The 18204-nt window shown below is 45.1% G+C and overlaps 2 protein-coding genes across 4 annotated transcripts; one reads left to right on the top strand and one right to left on the bottom strand.

Moving 5' to 3' along the window:
* Window positions 1-795: 795 nt before the first annotated feature.
* On the top strand, window positions 796-6553 carry popdc2 (popeye domain containing 2). Of its 2 annotated transcripts, none has more exons than XR_009523342.1 (4): window positions 796-1637; window positions 3088-3196; window positions 3327-3928; window positions 5620-6553. XR_009523342.1 is itself a non-coding variant. In XM_060039433.1 (4 exons), exons 1-4 carry the CDS (start codon window positions 1141-1143, stop codon window positions 5709-5711), a joined length of 1152 nt encoding a protein of 383 aa, XP_059895416.1. In that variant the 5' UTR covers window positions 797-1140; the 3' UTR covers window positions 5712-6553. The 2 variants fall into 2 exon arrangements, 1 of the variants encoding a protein (XP_059895416.1); XM_060039433.1 differs by having other exon boundaries at window positions 797-1637; window positions 3327-3780.
* Window positions 6554-6695: 142 nt separating this feature from the next.
* Window positions 6696-16358, bottom strand: pla1a (phospholipase A1 member A). Of its 2 annotated transcripts, none has more exons than XM_060039431.1 (11): window positions 16099-16358; window positions 15495-15708; window positions 14801-14978; window positions 14266-14374; window positions 11668-11769; window positions 10751-10843; window positions 10223-10396; window positions 9498-9587; window positions 9202-9307; window positions 7659-7814; window positions 6696-7295 (listed from the first exon to the last, which is right to left on the bottom strand). In XM_060039431.1, exons 1-11 carry the CDS (start codon window positions 16163-16165, stop codon window positions 7205-7207), a joined length of 1380 nt encoding a protein of 459 aa, XP_059895414.1. In that variant the 5' UTR covers window positions 16166-16358; the 3' UTR covers window positions 6696-7204. The 2 variants fall into 2 exon arrangements, with proteins under 2 accessions (XP_059895414.1, XP_059895413.1); XM_060039430.1 differs by having other exon boundaries at window positions 10223-10378; window positions 16099-16357.
* Between the last annotated feature and the right edge of the window lie 1846 nt (window positions 16359-18204).

The following is an 18204-nucleotide window of genomic DNA, read 5'->3' as shown; positions in this document are numbered from 1 at the left end:
ACACTTTATCTGCATTCCTCACTCACTGCTCTGGTGCCCAATAGCCTGGTGTTGGTGGGCTGATCTCGCCACCTAAACAAAACTACTCGGGACTTTAAATTACACATTAGCCCAATTGTCGCTTGATTTCCCTATCCGCTTGACCTTTTCCATGTACCGGGAAACTGGATGGGTTCTCTGCTCCCCTTGCTGGTTGGAAGCATTGCGGTCTAGACATCAGCAAATTAAAAGCCAACCGCTGCCAGATTTGGTTTTAATCTCTAAATCGAGGTAGTAAAAATTGTGACCTTTTGATTCAGACTAATCTGATAAAATGTACTGCAATATCTAAACCATTAAATTAAAAAATTTAACCCCAGCAACATTCCCACATCTAAATGTCATGGCTGTAGAAATGTCCCTCAATAAAGGGGTCTACCAGTTGGTTAGCTAGAGGTTCCCAGGGCTAGGGGGCTGGCTCTGGTTTATTCTGAAATCTGACATGGTATGTCAGTGTCTATATTTATATATGCAAGTCTCTTAACTGCGCTTGGCTGTTTTAGTTAACAGTGTTGACTGTTTAGAAACAAGTGTAGTGTTTTCCTGTGCCTTTCCACACACTCCCAGCTTGTTGTTCCATCACTCCGTGTTTTATCATCCCTGCTCTGCTCCCCGTGACGTGCTGCTATGTTAAGTAGCAGGCCTGCGTTCTGTCTCTGCCTCTTCTTTGGTTTCAATTCCAAACATGGTTATCCCGCTGGGGTTCTGTTACCACGCCTCGTCCGTCCCAATCCCCCCCCCCCCCCCCCCCCCACCATTCTCCCTGCCTCTGGGGGATAGCCCTCCAGAACAGCCTAGACGGGTGAGGGGCAGGAGTGGAAAGAACTCTAGACGGGAGACGCAGGGGCTGCATGTCCGGGAAGGGAGAGCATAAGGAGAGAACATTCCACATGCATTTCTGGTCAAATCGTTTTTTTTGAGGCGATCAACGGGTATCAACTCCACATCCAGGGAAAAACTATTAATTAATTTTTTATATGTTTTAGGTCCGACCTTTTTTAATTTTACGGTTCTGTCCCAAGTTTGAACTTCTTGGACAGTGATTCCTCCCACCCAAATTGGATTCCCCTGTTTGGATCACCAACCCGGTGCGTCGCCACCATGAGTTCAGACAACTCCTCCCTGGCTGGGGGTCTCGTGTACGGGCACCTGCCCTGCGACGGCTGGACCAATAACACGGAGGGGGCCATCTTTCAGCTTGGCAACACCATCCTGCTGCTGGGCTATATGGGAGGCAGCGGGCCCCACGGCTGCCTCTTCATCTTTGGCTTCATGGTGCCCTCCTTCCTGTGCATGCAGCTTTGGGGCTGGCTGACCGTGTGCGGTGCGGATGTGTTCACCTGGAACCTGCTGCTCGTGCTGGCCTGCCTGGCTCAAATCTGCCACCTCATCTACCGGCTGCGGAAGCAGGGTCTAGCCAGTGAGGAGCTCTGCAGCCTGTACCAGGCCGTGTATCTGCCCCTGGGCGTGCCTGTGCAGGTCTTCCAGGAGGTGTCTGGGGCCTTCGACAACAGGGTGCTGGAGCTGAAAGCTGGGGACACGTACTCTCTGGAAGGAAAGACGCCCATCGATCAGCTCTCCCTTCTTCTTTCCGGGAGGTAAGGGAGTTTACGGTTGTCGTTTGTTTTTATTTGTTTTGTTTATATTATTAGTAGTAGTCATATTTCACATTCAGTGTTTCCTGTTCAGGCTATACATAAAGAAAGTAATTCCCGTGCCTGATATCGTCTCTTGCAGAATAACTACTTGCAGAGTACTACTGTATGCACACGTAAAAGTATTTTGGTGCATCTGAATGGTTCTGTTATGTCGATTGTCGTTGTATATCAACGGTGTCATAGCTTCTATATTTGTAGCCACTCTCTAAGGAGAGGAAATCAGTTCCCCATTCCCCACTGCACTTCTGAAATCTGCCCGCAATCACCGCAGTCCTTTGAGACGTCGTTATGATACTTTGATAAAGGCCTATCAGACTTGGTGCGAGACCAAGAAACTCTTACAAGGGCATAGCATTGAGGCGTTGCTGTTCATATAAAGCACTACATGGGTTTGCATGTTAATATATACACCAAAACAACTGATTTGAATGTGAAGGAGTAGAAGCACTGTCCACAACCTCTCTATAAAACATGTTTGAACCATACATGAAATGATAAGGGCTTCGGTATTACCGCTACTTGAATGTTAAGTGGGTTCAACTAGTTTCTTACACTGACTCTGTATTGGATATGCAGATGATAAACAGTGGATTCAGCAGTAACAGCTGAGAGATAGCTTCCTGTGTTTAGTGTTGACCTTGAAGGTGACGGCTTACAGTTGCCTGGCGTGAACCAGGAAGTGGGAGAGAACTAAGGCTGAGAACAATGCCTTAGGCTGGTTGGGTTTGGAACGTTTCATAACCACAGAAGAGTTTGCTCAGAAAGAATCCTGTCATACAGGCACAGACTGAGATAAGACTGAGGAATGATAAGGACTGATTACTTGGGAATAACTTGAGAATCATAATTTGTATTCAGTGACAAAATGCATTCACAGTTAAGATCGCACACACAACTCATTCTGAGCAGAGTGCAACACAATCCTCTAGTATCAGGCAAGGCACACAGACAGCATACAGAAGGGCCGATGAAGGAATGAGGACACCTCTGGAATATTGTTGATATAACGAGGAGAAGCCCTGGACAGAACTAGTGATCCTGGAGATCTGACATACAAGGATGACTGGAAACAGCTCATGGTAACGATTTCACATCACATTTTAGGATCTCCTCTCCCACTTTATCAGTGTCATATCTTAGTCTATTAACTCTTCCCTTTTTCCTATAAAATGGATTTCCTCTTATCTCGTAGCCTCCTCTTTATGTATGCCCATCCTTCTCTTCCTTCAGGCTTCACTCCCTCCCTCTGTCCCTCTTCCCTCTCTCCACATATCCCTCCATCACCCTGACTCTCTCTGTCCATTTATCACTCCATCACCCTCACAATATTTTTTTGTTAGTCAAGTCTGAGTGAAAAAATAAGTCTTCCACCCCCCCCCCCCCCTCTCAGGATTTGTGTGACTCTGGAGGGTCAGTTCCTCCACTATATCCACCGCCACCAGTTCCTGGACTCCCCAGAGTGGGAGTCCCTCCGACCCACTGAAGAGGGAAACTTCCAGGTTGGTTCACCTGAGATGATAGGCAGCGATTTCATGCTCTTGAGAAGAACCGGCCATATTCTTTCAAATACTGAGTTCAGGGCTTAATAGAGAGTGACTGACAGACCCTGTGGACCTGGTTGACCCGCAGGTGACCCTGACGGCGGAGGAGGACTGCCGCTACGTGTCGTGGCGGCGCCGGCGTCTGCACACGCTGCTGTCGCGGGAGCGCTACGTGGCGCGTATCTTCTCCGTCATGCTGGGCCTGGACATCGCCGAGAAGCTCTACGCCCTCAACAACAAGCTGTTCGTCAAGAGCGGCGTGCGGCTGGACATCCGCCTGCCCAGCCTCTACCACGTGCTGCTGGCCCCCCCCACCGGGGCCTCGCGCAGCAGCGACGGCAGCGGGAACGGCCCCCCGGGCGGGCGGGGCTCCGGCGACGACGGGCCCGACCAGCGGCGGGGCTCGCTGGGAGACGACCCCACCACGGCCGACTACCAGAACTCCCAGAACTACGACAAGCAAGGCCCCAGGACCTCGTCCCAGGATGACCCCCAGGACGAAGAGCCCGAGCCCTGGGCCTCTGACGTGGCGCCCCACCCCGGTGAGGACTCCAGCAGTCTGGCTCTGGAGGACTTTGCCGACTTGGCGGGGTCCCTGATGGACTATGGCAATGAGAGGGATTATTTGAGGTAGAGGGGAGAGAAGGGGGGGGGCGAAGCTAACACACTGCGTCTCCTCTCCAGCCCCATGTAAGTATGGATCAGGGCTCCGGGTGCATGTCCGGCCTGCCTGGCCTGCACTGCTGCTTCTAACCCTGCATTGAGACTTCCGCAGGAGGGGGGGGAGGGTTATGCTTGATCATGCTTTTAACTGCTCGACAGGGGAAACGCATTATTTCTGAATTACGTCTGCCGCCGTGCCACTGAGTTATATATAAATATAAAATATAAGTGTATCGTCGCGTGTGTGTGCGTGTGTGTGTGTGTGTGTGTGTGTGTGTGTGTGTGTGTGTGTGTGTGTGTGTGTGTGTGTGTGTGTGTGTGACTGCACCTGCACCTGAGGGTCTGCTGTGTGTTGAAGAGGGTTATAGCGACAGTGAATCCCTGAACCCCATAAGCCTTCTATGGGGTTCAGGATCTATAAATCCTGTACCCCCTTCACCCCCCCCTCCTCTCTCCACCACCCGGCTAGTATCTGAGGGTGGTGGGGTGGGGGTAGGAACAGCTGTTGCTGGGTCCATTGAGCGACCTTTACAGTCAAGCCAGACTAGATATCAAAATAAATACTAGTAGATACGAGTAGAGCCTTTGCTCCAGGGTAGAATTAATAACAGTTCATTGCATTTATAAAGCGCTTTCCAAGGCACCAAATCACCCAATACATTGTGTGTTTGTGTGCGTGGGGGTATGACACCTTTTCCTCTACCAGTGTGCAGCACCTAAATGGGGGATGCAAGGCAGCCAGTTTGCACCAGAAATTTCCACAAACACTGTTACAGTTGAGTGGTGAAGAATGATACAATCCGGGATTTTGGTGCCAGGTTGTGGATTTGGCCAGGACCCAGAGGCTCGTACCCCTGCCAAGTTACCACACACCATAGTAACCACAGGGAGTCAGGGTAGAGACTAGACAACAGAGTAGAGACTAAAGTAGAGACTACAGCTCGACCCATGCTGGATTGTAGGGGCCAATAAAGATATCAGGGAGTAAAAATGTCTGATATCAATGTATCACTCAATGCTAAATAATATAGATGCATGTATCGGCCGTTATTTGATATTTATACTGTGGTGTCTTCAGGGTGGAGCATCACCCTTGGTTTTGCTGCCCGGCCTCCAGAAATGCTTCGGGCCAGTGCAACATCCCATTCAAATCATGAGTTCAAGGAACCAATTAACTGTGTGGGGAGAAACTGCGGACCTGCACACAGAACATGATGGAAAGCATTTAGGGTTAGGGGATGATTGTGGATTAATAAAGAGGGAATTTCATCTTTAAATCTACACTATTTCAAAATTGTTCATGTCGGCGCATATCGATATCTTTGATAGGCCAATAAATAGGCTGATCATTTCATTTCAATTCACCAATGTACTTGTACATGCTTTTGCTTGCACAGTACACAATTTTACTATTGACGTTTTTTATATTTGATAGGAATAAAATGAAATGAACACCCAGCAAAGGAGCTGTCTGAGTGATTATTTTTGCAGTGTGCATGACTTGAGGCGAGGCTGTTATGAAACAGGATGAGGGGCTGATATAAGAGACATGGCGTTTGATGTGATTACTGCTGCATCTGTCCCTGTGTTCCTCTCCAGGCTCTGTGCGGTCGCATTGTTAAACTCTCCTCAACCATTCTAAATCCAGTCTTTCAAAAAAAGGCTTATGACCGGCAAAGCTCAGCGATATTAACGGTTAAATCTGTCCGCCTCCACAGGAAGTGATGACGCCGTAAACGACAGGCTCCGTCCTCCACGCTTCAGCCGGGGACGTGCCCCTCTGGCCCCTACAGACACCCCCAAGCTGTGAGGTCGGCCCCTCTACCATAGAGGGTTTGGGTTCGGGTTTGGGTAGCTGACCCTGTGCTGCTGGGCTGTCTTTCCTCTAGTCCTCCACCCACCACACTCACTCCACCCTGACTGGGATGTCATCGTCTCCCTGTTTGTTTGTGGTCTTCAGCTTCTTTTTGAAAGTACTGACGCGAATGATGTCATGAAAACATTTGATCACCCCGGAAACGGTTCGGGCTTCGACGTCACCTTGTGCCGTTCACGTTTAACGTTGCAATGTATGACTTTCTGTTTCTGATGGTTAAAGTAAGCACTTGGGTTATACCAACAATACCTTTATTTGTGGACGGCAGATGAGACGCAACGAAGGGTGTCGTTTTGTAGTAGCATTAGTAATATTAGTTCTGCATTCAGTAGCTCTTTACCTTTGTATGTTTTGAAAATACACTAAACATGGGGTCCATACCATTTGAGTGTACAGATCGTACCATCTACTGCCTTGTATATACATGGGGTATGTACAATCAAAACGTACAGAACATACGATCTTCTGCCAGGTAGAAACTTTCTTCCGGATGGGAATAACCTCTGCCTGAGAGCCCCCTTTTCACAACATACTTTCTTTTTTTGTTATAATTCCACTTTCTATGGATGGACCATCTGTAACCTCTTGTCTCCTGTATCTTCCATCAATGCCTCACGTTTTACCGTATGCCAACGACGATACACAATTGTATACTGTGAACTGTGTGATATCTTCAGAGACCTGTGTACTGTTTAGAACATAGATTTACACGTGTTTCAACGGGGCCAAGATTCCTACCTATAAAGAACTTTGTGTGCAGTGAAGACACTGTTTAACCCTGTGTGCGTGTGTTCACTCTGTCATGTTGTGTTGCTTCTCTTCATTGAACTCAAAGCTGTTTATATAATATGTCTCAGTAATAGGACTGGCTGTAGCAATGGCAGTGTTGTTCTAGAGAACAGGAAGCATAGATGGGCATTTGTTTACATTTTTCAGAGCTGCTTTTTTAATGTTTTAAACATACACTCAAGATGTGATGACATTTACAACTTGAACACAGAGCAGGACTGACATTACAATTTGTAACTACACAAATACATAGAAAATCATGACCCATAGGTCTTTTAAGGTATTTCTATATTTAACTACGCAGCAGCATCGACATCGAAAGTGGTATCAATGAGCATTAAAGTGAGCTAATATTTATACTGTGTGTTATATTTCAGATGTGTGGGAATAGTTCAGCTGTATGTGTTGTAGCTCAGATGTGTGTTTGGCTCTAGTTCAGTGGACTGGGTGCGCCGGTTGTAATGCTGGTGTTTGTGATTGTAATGCTGGTGTTTTTGCAAGTTTTAGTGCAGGAATGTGTGGTTATAGTGAATATGTGTGTTCAGGTGTGTGTGTGTGTTGTTATTAAGGTGTGTGTGGTAGTTATAGTGCAGATGATTTGTGGCTGGTTTCTGCAACTCAGGTGAGTAACTGCTCCGTCAGTAGTCATCACACACCTGCACGTAGTCATGTGACCACGGCGTTCCTCGTCGCACGTCGATGTTGTTCACACACATAGCCTCCTCTGGCCTAGAGGGGAACAACACGTAGCCATGACTCGTTAGACACTAGCTAGTCAGCTACTGGCTAGTTAGCTCCCAGCCGTAGCACTTTGGGGAACATATGAAGCAATGGCATCAACAGTGACAGACAACTTGAAACAAATATCTTGCTTCATTAAAGTGACAGAGACAGCGGGAGCAAGAGCGAGAGCATGTTTTATCGAAATACACAGATAAAGAAAGATAAATGTATAGCAACTGAAAAGAAGAAACATTTGTGGACCTCAATGTTTCTTTATTTTCTTATCTTATGCGTCCATCCATCCAGCTATATCATTCATCTATCTATACATTGATATAGACATGTCTGTCTATATGCTATGCTGTGTACCTGGCAGCAGGTATGGGGGTGATGCAGACGCTCTCTACATGGATGTCTCCCTGGCGGTAGAACCGGAGCCCGGTGCTCTTCAGCTGGATGGAGTCCACCTCGCACAGAGGTGAAGGAAGGACCAGGACCCTTCTATACACTACACTCTCTGTATCACTGTAACGTAAGCACACACACACACACACACACACACACACACACACACACACACACACACACACACACACACACACACACACACACACACACACACACACACACACACACACAGTTAGACATAAAGCTACAATGTCACACTACACTCTTATGAGCATAGTATTAGCTTAAATAACTACATGTTTACATCATAATGTGAAAGAAAACTGTCCACTCATTGTTTTTTCTGAAACACTTCCATTGCATTAACATTTAAGCACCAACAGAGACGCTTCAGTGCCAGCCAGCCAATCATGTAGCAGCCAAACAGCCAGCCAACCAATCAGGAGTGAGACACTACGCTTCTATATCTGTGGTCTGCCAGTCTCTGATCTATATTAGGATTATTCACACGGTCGGGTTTTTCCTCTCACACATCCCCTCCCCATTCCTGATTAATCCAGTTTCGTAGCATCGCAGCTCTCTGACGCTAGCCTGGACACTCCAGCTTGGTTTCAATTGCGAATATGTTTCCCAAATAGGGGGCAAATATAGGTAACATGTCAGTGAAGGACTAATTCAATTCAATGGGGCGCACAGGAAACATCATAACTAAGTACTTAGATTTGGAAAAATATCAAGGAAGCCTCAGATGCTTCCTTGGTTGGTGTTGGTCTATGGGATATCACACTAGTGACTTTGACGTCACTCCAAACATTTCCTTTTTTCCATAGTCACCGGGTTAGGTGGTCGTGAAGCACACACAAATTTGACATCTAACGAGGAAGCTTCCTAAAGAGGTATCAAGGTTATAGGAAGCTTTTTAAGCTAGTTTAAGGCACAGCTTCTGTTTTGAGGTGGGGCAGCACAGCCTATAGTGCCTCCAGTTCCTCGAGTTACTGACGATGCATGCATGTTGATGGAGATGACCTTAGAAGCTCTCAGTGAAGCCTGCAGTTTGTTGGGAGTGCTTTAATGTCTAACCCTCCTCACCCCTCAGTCCCTCTTCTTGCCTCTTCAATGGTTTGATGTTTAAGTTTGAATGTGACTTTTTATTGATAGTTGTTTTGTCTTTTGGCCATAATGAATTGGAATAATAATTTTTCATTGAAAGCTGGGCTGTATTTCTGTTCAGGCTTTGTAGCCATAACCTTTGATTGACGTTACCTCGTAAACCAAAGCTGCCAGTAACAGGTAAGGCAAGTTATCGCCTGTGTTTAACAATAGAAGTCATTTCAGTCCATATTTTATCCAACGTTGTAAACGTTTTGCATTAACATCGAGATTTAGACCAGCATCATATCATGGCAACAACCAACATTATTATGTAAACAAAAAGATTGCTTTGGGGCTTGGTTTTCCTTCATGCTGGAACAGTATGGGACGGGTTGTGTGTGGGGGGACCTACAGGATGAACTTGTGGTTGGTAGCCAGGCTGTCTGTCCTCAGTGTGGCCTCCAGCCTACCCCTCTTCTCCATCCTCCTCACTCTGACCTCCAGGAGAACTTGGTTGGCTGAGGAACCAACAAACACTTGACCTCCAGAACACAACTTGACATGCAGATCTTTATATAACATGTTACATAGCTGTGCCAGAATGTATGCCACAACATATCACACACACACACACACACACACACACACACACACACACACACACACACACACACACACACACACACACACACACACACACTGACTCACCACAGTATGGAGGTTCGGAGGTCGTGAGCAGGAAGAATTTCTGTTCTGTAGGAAGAGGAGCCGCTGTCATGCCGCTGTTCTTTAATAACCCTGGAACACACACCAATGCACACGCACACACACACACACACACACACACACACACACACACACACACACACACACACACACGCATACACACACACACACACACACACACACACACACACACACACACACACACACACACACACACACACAGACACACCAATGCACACACACGACACACACACACACACACACACACACGGCTCTTATGTACATTAAGTGGTTCTCTGTATCGGCTTTAGACACATTATCAGGCTGATAGCAGCCGCCAAAAATACACCCTGAATCCCCCATGGAGCCTAGCTGCAATGGAGCCTATAGATACAAAGCGTGTGTGTTTGTGTGTCTGTGTTTGTGTGTCTGTGTGTGTGATGGTATCCATAAAAAAGGAAAACAGCTTTTTCCTACATTTAATCAATTCATTCGATAACAGAGACTAAATGTAGGCTACTCTATGATAATGAAGATTGCGATACTCAAAAACATTTTACAAGGATTTAAATAAGGGAGTAAAACATATATATGCATCACTATAAAGGCATTTGAAACCTTTCAAATGCATACACACTAAGGAAAAGGGACAGAGAGTCAGACATTGTTTTAAAATATAGGTGTTGCGGTGGTTGTTGATAGGCTACCTATCGTTGGACAGGGCCCGTTGCAGGACAGACAGCGGCCCTGCAGGAATTCTTCATAATCGGAGCACGGGATACCCGTCAGCGGACAGGAGCCGTTCAGAACACTGATGTAGACATACAGCGCCCTCATGTGGTCGCAGATCACATAGCCATATACTGGGAAGTACACCAAAACTGACAAGGCAGACAAACACAATAATGGAGCTAAAGACTATTTTATTTGATTTCTTTCATTAGATTTTATTTGAAAAGATTGAATTAAGTAGTAGTTGGATCACAACCATAATCTGTCAAATATCACAGCTGATTGGTCCAAAAACTAGAGATTTGGTGCCATAGTGTTATTTTACACTTTACATTGTTTTCTGTAAAAAAAGAAAAAGTTCAATGCTGAAATATTCATTGTCCAAGTAGTTTTGCACACACCCCAGATCCCGTGGAGTTTTAGTATATATTATATATACTGTAGTTTAAGCAGTTTTCTGAGCCGTTGGGTGGGTTGTTCTCTCACCTATGGCCTGAACTAACCTGAATCGAAATTAGAGCGTGTGCATCCGACCTGGTCCATCCCCCCGTTTAGGAAGAAGTCAACATGGCCGACTGGGATGGAGATCCCAAAGTCTGGGGAGGAAATAAGCAACTGTCACTCTCACACAACATAAGGCCGCGTTCACATCTAGGGTTTTCTGTAATAGGGAAAAGTTGAGCCGTCCGTTATTTCCAAAAAAATAAAAGCTGGCAGCGTTTTATTTCCTAAAAGCTGGCAGCGTTTTATTTCCTAAAAGCGCTGAGAGCGTTTTTTCTATCGCAACAAACCCATTCTAGACCCGATGTTACTCGCCTACTATGTATCCAGGCTAGAGCCCATTAGACATGTCGAAGATCTCGACATGTTCTGTAATTAAAACTATTAAGCGCTCCACAAGTACTTTCCCGAGTGATTTGTCCGTCATTGTTTCTTGTTTTGACCGTTGAGAGTTGTGTCCATGTTCCGCTTGTGATTGGTCAGTTGCCCAAAAGACGCCTGAAGTCGACCGCTTTCTTCCTGAAAGTTTTAAAAAAAATTCAACGCTCCGTATGGCAGCAAAAAAAAGCTGGGAGAGGCGTTGAAAAAAATGGCCGTGACTTTTTCCAGAAACGCTCTGCTCCATAGGAATATAATGTAAAACAAGCGCTGGCAGATTTAAAAAAACGCTAGATGTGAACGCGGCCTAACCCAGGAGTACCGACCATCCAGCATGCACCCTTCTCACTAGGTGTATTCATTTCGGTGTCACCTGACCTGTACTGATTACTCAGTCTGTTCACCTGTGTTCTTCTCAATGTCAGGTGACCCAAAGTGTGCTCCCGACCCACAGGTTGGGCAACATCGCGTTAGGGTGTGGCTGTGTATCTAAATGTGTGCATGTGTACTGTGTGTGTGTGTGTGTGTGTGTGTTCCTCACAGTCTGAGTCTGTGTGGATGGCCTCCACAAACAGAGCATCACTGGGGTCCAGACGGTCAAACAAGTTTGCTTTCTTGAACATCGGACCAGCGGGATCCAGTCCTGGACAGGAAAGAAACATGGCTGAATTTCTGATTCTGACGAATCATTTATATTGGGTTAAAAATATCAGATCTCGATCATCGACTGAAGATAAGTCAACAATAGTGAAATTAAAGTAGCCAAGTGTTGGTTTTTGGAGGTGGGTGTGACTCAAAAGACACACTCAAAGTGTGTGTGTGTGTGTGTGTGTGTGTGTGTGTGTGTGTGTGTGTGTGTGTGTGTGTGTGCGTGCGTGCGTGCGTGCGTGCGTGCGTGCGTGCGTGCGTGCGTGCGTGCGTGCGTGCGTGCGTGCGTGCGTGCGTGCGTGCGTGCGTGCGTGCGTGTGTGTGTGTGGAGATGATTAGTGCTGGTCTGACAACAACAACAACTTCACAGACGCCAAGCTGTACCAAGCTGTAAGTGTCTTTGTTCTCACACACACAAGCAGGCAGGCAGGCAGGCACACACACAGTTAGAAGTGGCTGGATGTGACTTCTTCGACAGTTTGCCTGTGGCCAATTAGCTACAATGATTCACAGCTGTGCTTATATTCAGTATAGCAGCAGTACCTTGTGTATTAATTATTTAGCTTAAAAACTATTCCAAGAATATCACTTAAACATTGGACATTTGAACAGTGTATGGCGCAAATGATGGCCTCAAAGGCTCAGTAGAACAAGACAGCATTATTAAACGTCACTTGCTGGTTTCATAAACTAAATGATGTTGACTCGTTCTAGTATGATCCATACCTTCCTTCTGGTTTGGTTCCTTCTTACCCGACTCTAAGCCTCAATTACAAAGGCCTCTCACACATGAACTCTGGATGAACTCTGGAGTGTCAGGAGGCATGCCAATTAAGGAGCCAGCTTTTTTTAATCAGTTGGTCCATTGTCTTTTGGATATCAACAGTAATACTGTTACCCCAGCACACAGCAGCATAAAAATTGACGCTGGCCAAGATGGAATTATTAAACAATGTTCAAAGATGTTGACTAACCTACAAAGACTTCTGTTTCCTCAGGCAAAACCATCTGGTTTGAGCCCTTTTTAAAGCTGCTTTTGTATTCTCTTTCCAGTTCAAGTCCTTACAAGGACACTCATGTATTTAGAGGAGTAAAAAAGCTTGTTTCCTTTTAATAAAAACAGGATAAGCTTTCTCCTTTTTCTTCCTAAAATCAATCACCAACTATATGGTTTGACTTATGTTCAGATTAAGGAAGATGTTCTCACATCAACACTGTCAATGTCATCCATATAAGCCTGGTTATTACCTCTCCAAAGGTGGCCTAGAAATGACAGAGTCGTCAGATCATTTTTGGAGAAGACAAGATGACTGCAGCTGTGTCATAAGAAAATACAAAAAGGGGATAAAACTTGTCCGGGGGGGGGGGGGGGGGCTGTTCATTTAAGGAGGATGTTGAAGGACTTTCATTCACTTTGACATATTGAGGCCGGGAGATGTGGTCATCCGTCACCCAAGCAATGGCGGAAACTATGACGATAACAATTTATAATTTCTTGGACAGTTCATGAGCTTGGCGCCCGCAACATCAGTGGACACGAGAAGGAGCAGCGCTGCGAGTCAACTCCAAGTGACTCTTACTTCTTTGGAGAATGTATATAGCAATGAATCATCAACGCCAAGCTCTTTCCTACGCCCTCACGGCCCCCCACTGTCAGCCCCCCCACTGGGGGCTCCACAGCCAGTGATGAGATTCAGACCGTTCCCCACAGCCCAGCTGTTGTTAGCCTGGAGCTTCTCCTTAAACCTTTCTCTAAAGTCCCATTAACCCTGCCTAATTACCCATTTAAAATCCTTCTGTGCGGCTTAATCTTATTTTTATAAGCTTAACGCTGCCTTCTTTCTATTAATGACTGGTTTAATTTCCTTTGTCACCCATGGTTTGTTGTTAGAAAAACATTTAAGAAATGTACAGTTTTTCCATTTTTGTTCGGACAATGACCTCCATTGTCCACATAAAAATGTATAGATTTGTTACTTTGTCTTACTATAATCTCCACATTTTTTCTTCTGCAAAATGATATGAAATCTGTGCAGCAAAAGCACCCCTTTAACTTTTCACAGTCATCGTGGGACCATACTCAAACTGCATTGCGAATGAACAACTGGGTTATCATTATTAATTAGTCACACCAAGTTATAGTCTGGTTGCCCAAAGAGCAGTAGAGCAAGAGAAACATCAATCATTAATATTGGTGTTAAACCAGTCAGTGGTTATATTGTTCTAGTTGGGCAAATGACAAATTACTTAATTTTTTTATTACTTAATTACTAGAGGGAAAAAGCTGATCAGTCTGCCTTTAGGGCCGAAATGGTTAAGGCTACAGAAAATCCGCAATAATCTAATCGTATTCGACCCAAGCTACTCTCTCGCAGAGGTAAGTGGCAAACAGGAACAGATTAAAATATGTTTTGTTCTTATGTTTTTTATTATCAACAGCTTCCAACTGCAACCCGGAAAGCTGACTGTTGTTACAAGTCATTCTTCTCACCTGTAATTCGTCCGATTTTGCCCTGAAAGATGGTTCCAATGAACCCTGCGACGTGCGCCCCAAGACTCACCCCGATCAGGTGGAAGGACTCCAGTTTACAGCCCTGGTCCTGCCGGAAGACAGAACGCATATCTGTCTAGAACACTGTAGGCCTTGTCTACAGTTTACAGTTTTTTGGGGCTATTTTAACAAGGGTGTGCCATTGAAAGAGAGAGAGGTACACAACGAATACATTATAATGTTGAATGGCGGTGTTATTTTAACTTGTGACCAGGTTGTGACTCTGTGCTCCACATAATGGTCTGCATCAACAAATTTCGATTTATTCTAAAACGTTTATTTAAAGTTTATGCAGATGAGCGGTCATAATAAAAAAGCTGTTTCAGTGATTTTCTGCTCTCCGATTACAGTTATAATTGTCCTTATCTGTATTCATACCGGCCCATTTTACTTGGTTACTTAGACAACACCCAAAGAGCCCAGGTGGGCCTAACACACCTGGCTAGGTGAGGGTTTACAAGGGTTCCTCTCTCACCTGCAGCTTGTTGATGAGAGTAGAGACCTGCACTGCCACCTCCTTGTAGTTCTCCAGCACTAGGTTGTAGGCGAAGGAGGCGCCAAACACCCAGTCCACCACCAGGACGTTGGAGTCCTCCGCTCGCAACAAGGCCCTGGCTAGCTCCTCCACCCAGGACGGCCTACTGCCCATCGCCCTGGGGTGGAAGGGCGGCAGAGACTATAAGGGCTAGCATGTTGACTATTTTGCCTGATATGATTGTCTAGTAGGCCTAATATGCTGTGACACTTTTAGTTTTACTTGCGTCGATTGCAGCTCTGGTGTGTTCGATTTTAGGAAGCGCTTTGTTAGAATGTAAGTTCTATTTCCAGAATTTCCCTATTAGTAAAGCATGCAGTAAACCGTCTCTGATATATATTATTCACATCAAACAAATACATTATGTTCAGTTCATTTTTCGGTTTGTGCAGCACTGTACAGCTATTTGTAGGGCTACTTCCAATGTCTTTTGTATGCCTTGTTTTTCTTCAGCCTCTCTTGAATAAAACCCTCTCAAGATGAACACATGAGTGATTCGACAACTTTTATAATTGTTGTTGTTGTGATTCAAATGAACAGTCCCTGCTAGTTTTTCCCCATAAAATGTGTCCTTTGTGCAATCATATAAACAGTTGACATCCTTTCTGTCCTCCACTCCCCTCCACCCAGCCACCTGTATCCATGGACGATGAGCTTGGTGGTCCGGGAGCAGTTGAAGGGCGTGGCCTGCTGGGTGTGGTTGACGGGGTCCCCTTGGCTGAAGAGTCTGGGACAGTCTGCGTTGGCCCGGGTCAGGAGGAGGTACTGGACCTGGAGCTGGTGTCTCTGCCGGAACGTGGTGTTGTTAAGGTGAGCGCATTCGTCGTCTCGCCTCTCTATCTCGACACCTGAACGTCACGACAACACAACTTTATCAATGTTACAAACCACAACCCCTTTCACTGTGAGTAGCAATGTCAAACAATGGTCCCTCGTCAATGTTTATCGACATGATGATCCGAATAAGTTTTGATCGCAGTCACTGATTGATGCATCAGCGCTGGTACGCACAATGGTTCCTTACCGCTGTAAACATCAATGTTGACCAATACAACCTACTTCATCACCGGGAGACTCACTAAATAAAATGGTACCTGATCAATCTAAATTGATCATTTTAGAATCATTAATAACATGTTGACTACAGAACAATTCTGGTTTCTGTGTTGGTGTTGGTTTCTGGTGGGTGGAGATGAAACCGACCGATGGGTTAAAGAAAGGAGTGCGGGCACACTTACCCAGAACCACCGCCACCAAGACCGTCGCCATGTTCAGGTGAAAGGGGGTTAGTACCCTGGCCATCATAGAGCTGTGGACGGCAATATGATCGGAGAGTACTTTATAAATCCCAGAAGGGGAATTCCCAGCAGAAAGTACCGGACAGCGGTAGAAACTAAAAAGGATCCAAGAAAAACAAACCAACTAACAAAAAGGAGTAAACATGCCCCCTGGGGTTCACGCTGAGGCTGTCATCGTGGTTTAGAATCTAGTTCACAGGGACCCTTTATGTGTGTGTGTGTGTGTGTGTGTGTGTGTGTGTGTGTGTGTGTGTGTGTGTGTGTGTGTGTGTGTGTGTGTGTGTGTGTGTGTGTGTGTGTGTGTGTGTGTGTGTGTGTGTGTGTGTGTGTGTGTGTGTGTGTGTGTGTGTGTGTGTGTGCGTGCGTGCGTGTGTCTGTGAGAGTCCATGACCTCATTGGTGCTGAATGGCTGTTTGTTTTGAAGGCTGGACCTTGGCCTCACTGTTCAATACTTTTCTGTGTGTGTGTGTGTGTGTGTGTGTGTGTGTGTGTGTGTGTGTGTGTGTGTGTGTGTGTGGTGTGTGTGTGTGTGTGTGTGTGTGTGTGTGTGTGTGTGTGTGTGTGTGTGTGTGTGTGTGTGTGTGTGTGTGTTTGTGTATGTCTTAGCACATTCCCAAAATAGATCTAGCTTATATAGAACTAGGGGAAGGAACTGGTGTAGCGAGTGAAAATTGCATTAGGCAATGTCATAAGAGTAGCAGTCGCAACCCCTTTTCTTATGGAAAGCTGTTGGGGACAAATAGGATTTATATTACCTAATACTCAAAACAATCCAGGTTGACATCAAAACATTTAGTTGTTTGTTGTTGTTTGAGAGGTTGAGGTCTGTCAAGACCAAACCCTCCCGCAAACAAAAACAGTTTCTTCCCGTCTGCAACTGGCCTCCTCAACAACGGCCCCGGACCCCCACCAACACTGACACGCACACGACCCCCCCTTCCCCCCCCTTGCCCCATCAACACCCACCGTCATCTGCCTATGATGACAACAAGTTTTGCACTACTTTCACCATCACGCACAATTGTACATATATTCTTTTCTTATCTTATCTTATTATCTTATTACGGTGCATATGTATATGTATATAGAGTATCTCTATTTATTTATTTTTTATTTGCTCTTATCTTTTTAAGTACTTATTATCCAATACTTGCTTTATTGCTTTATTGTTTACTGTTTATTGTTTGTTAAGATTGTGCGCAACGAATACGAATACCAAGACAAATTCCTCATATGTGTAAATGTATTTGACAATAAACCTTCATTTCGGTCCTGGGAGGATTTCACAGTTGTAAATGTTGTTTTATATGCTGTCTATACATCTGTGTTGAAAAGGCAAGTTCCTTCGGATTGATCTGCCTAAAACGTCTCGCAGGACATAATATGCAAGCTCCCAACCATGCAAGTTATGAATTACATTATCATAATTATTCATATTTATGTTTAATATTTTAGGAAAAGGGATACAAAGTGCATGGTTGATTCTGCCTTCGGTTTTTGAATGTGTGTAATAACAGCTTTGAATGAAATCGTCAATTGAATGACCTAAAAATAAATCTAAAAGCATCATCAGATTTGTAAATGTGTAAAATAATCTTAATGCGTGGTGAGATTTGTGAATGTATACAGTAATCTGTGGGCCTCTAATTGAGTGCCCTGCCTGAGGCAGTGCTGTTTGTTTGTGAACCTTTCAACCATGTTGAACGCATTTACAGATTAGTTTTCACATTTGCAAATCTATGTTGAGTTTTATGTTGAGTTTTACAAGTTCCATTGGCAGATTCCTGTACACACAAATCTCGCTTTAAAAAAAAAAAAAAAGTACACTTTAAGAGATTATCATACAAATGTAGGCTACAAGTCCCACTACTTACACCAAGAATTAGAATCATTCTGCAACAATAATAGCCCGATTTACAACACGTTGCCTGGTTATAATATCTGTATAGCTAAGCACACTAGTTAAGAATATGACCATAACGTTGTGCTTATCTTACTTGTATCACCGTAACTAATATAAGCAAGGAGGTTTGAGCTGAGAGAACC

Source organism: Gadus macrocephalus, chromosome 20 (genome assembly GCF_031168955.1).
Source record: "Gadus macrocephalus chromosome 20, ASM3116895v1".
NCBI classification, from domain to species: Eukaryota; Metazoa; Chordata; class Actinopteri; order Gadiformes; family Gadidae; genus Gadus; species Gadus macrocephalus.
This window is presented reverse-complemented; position numbering and strand designations above follow the sequence as displayed.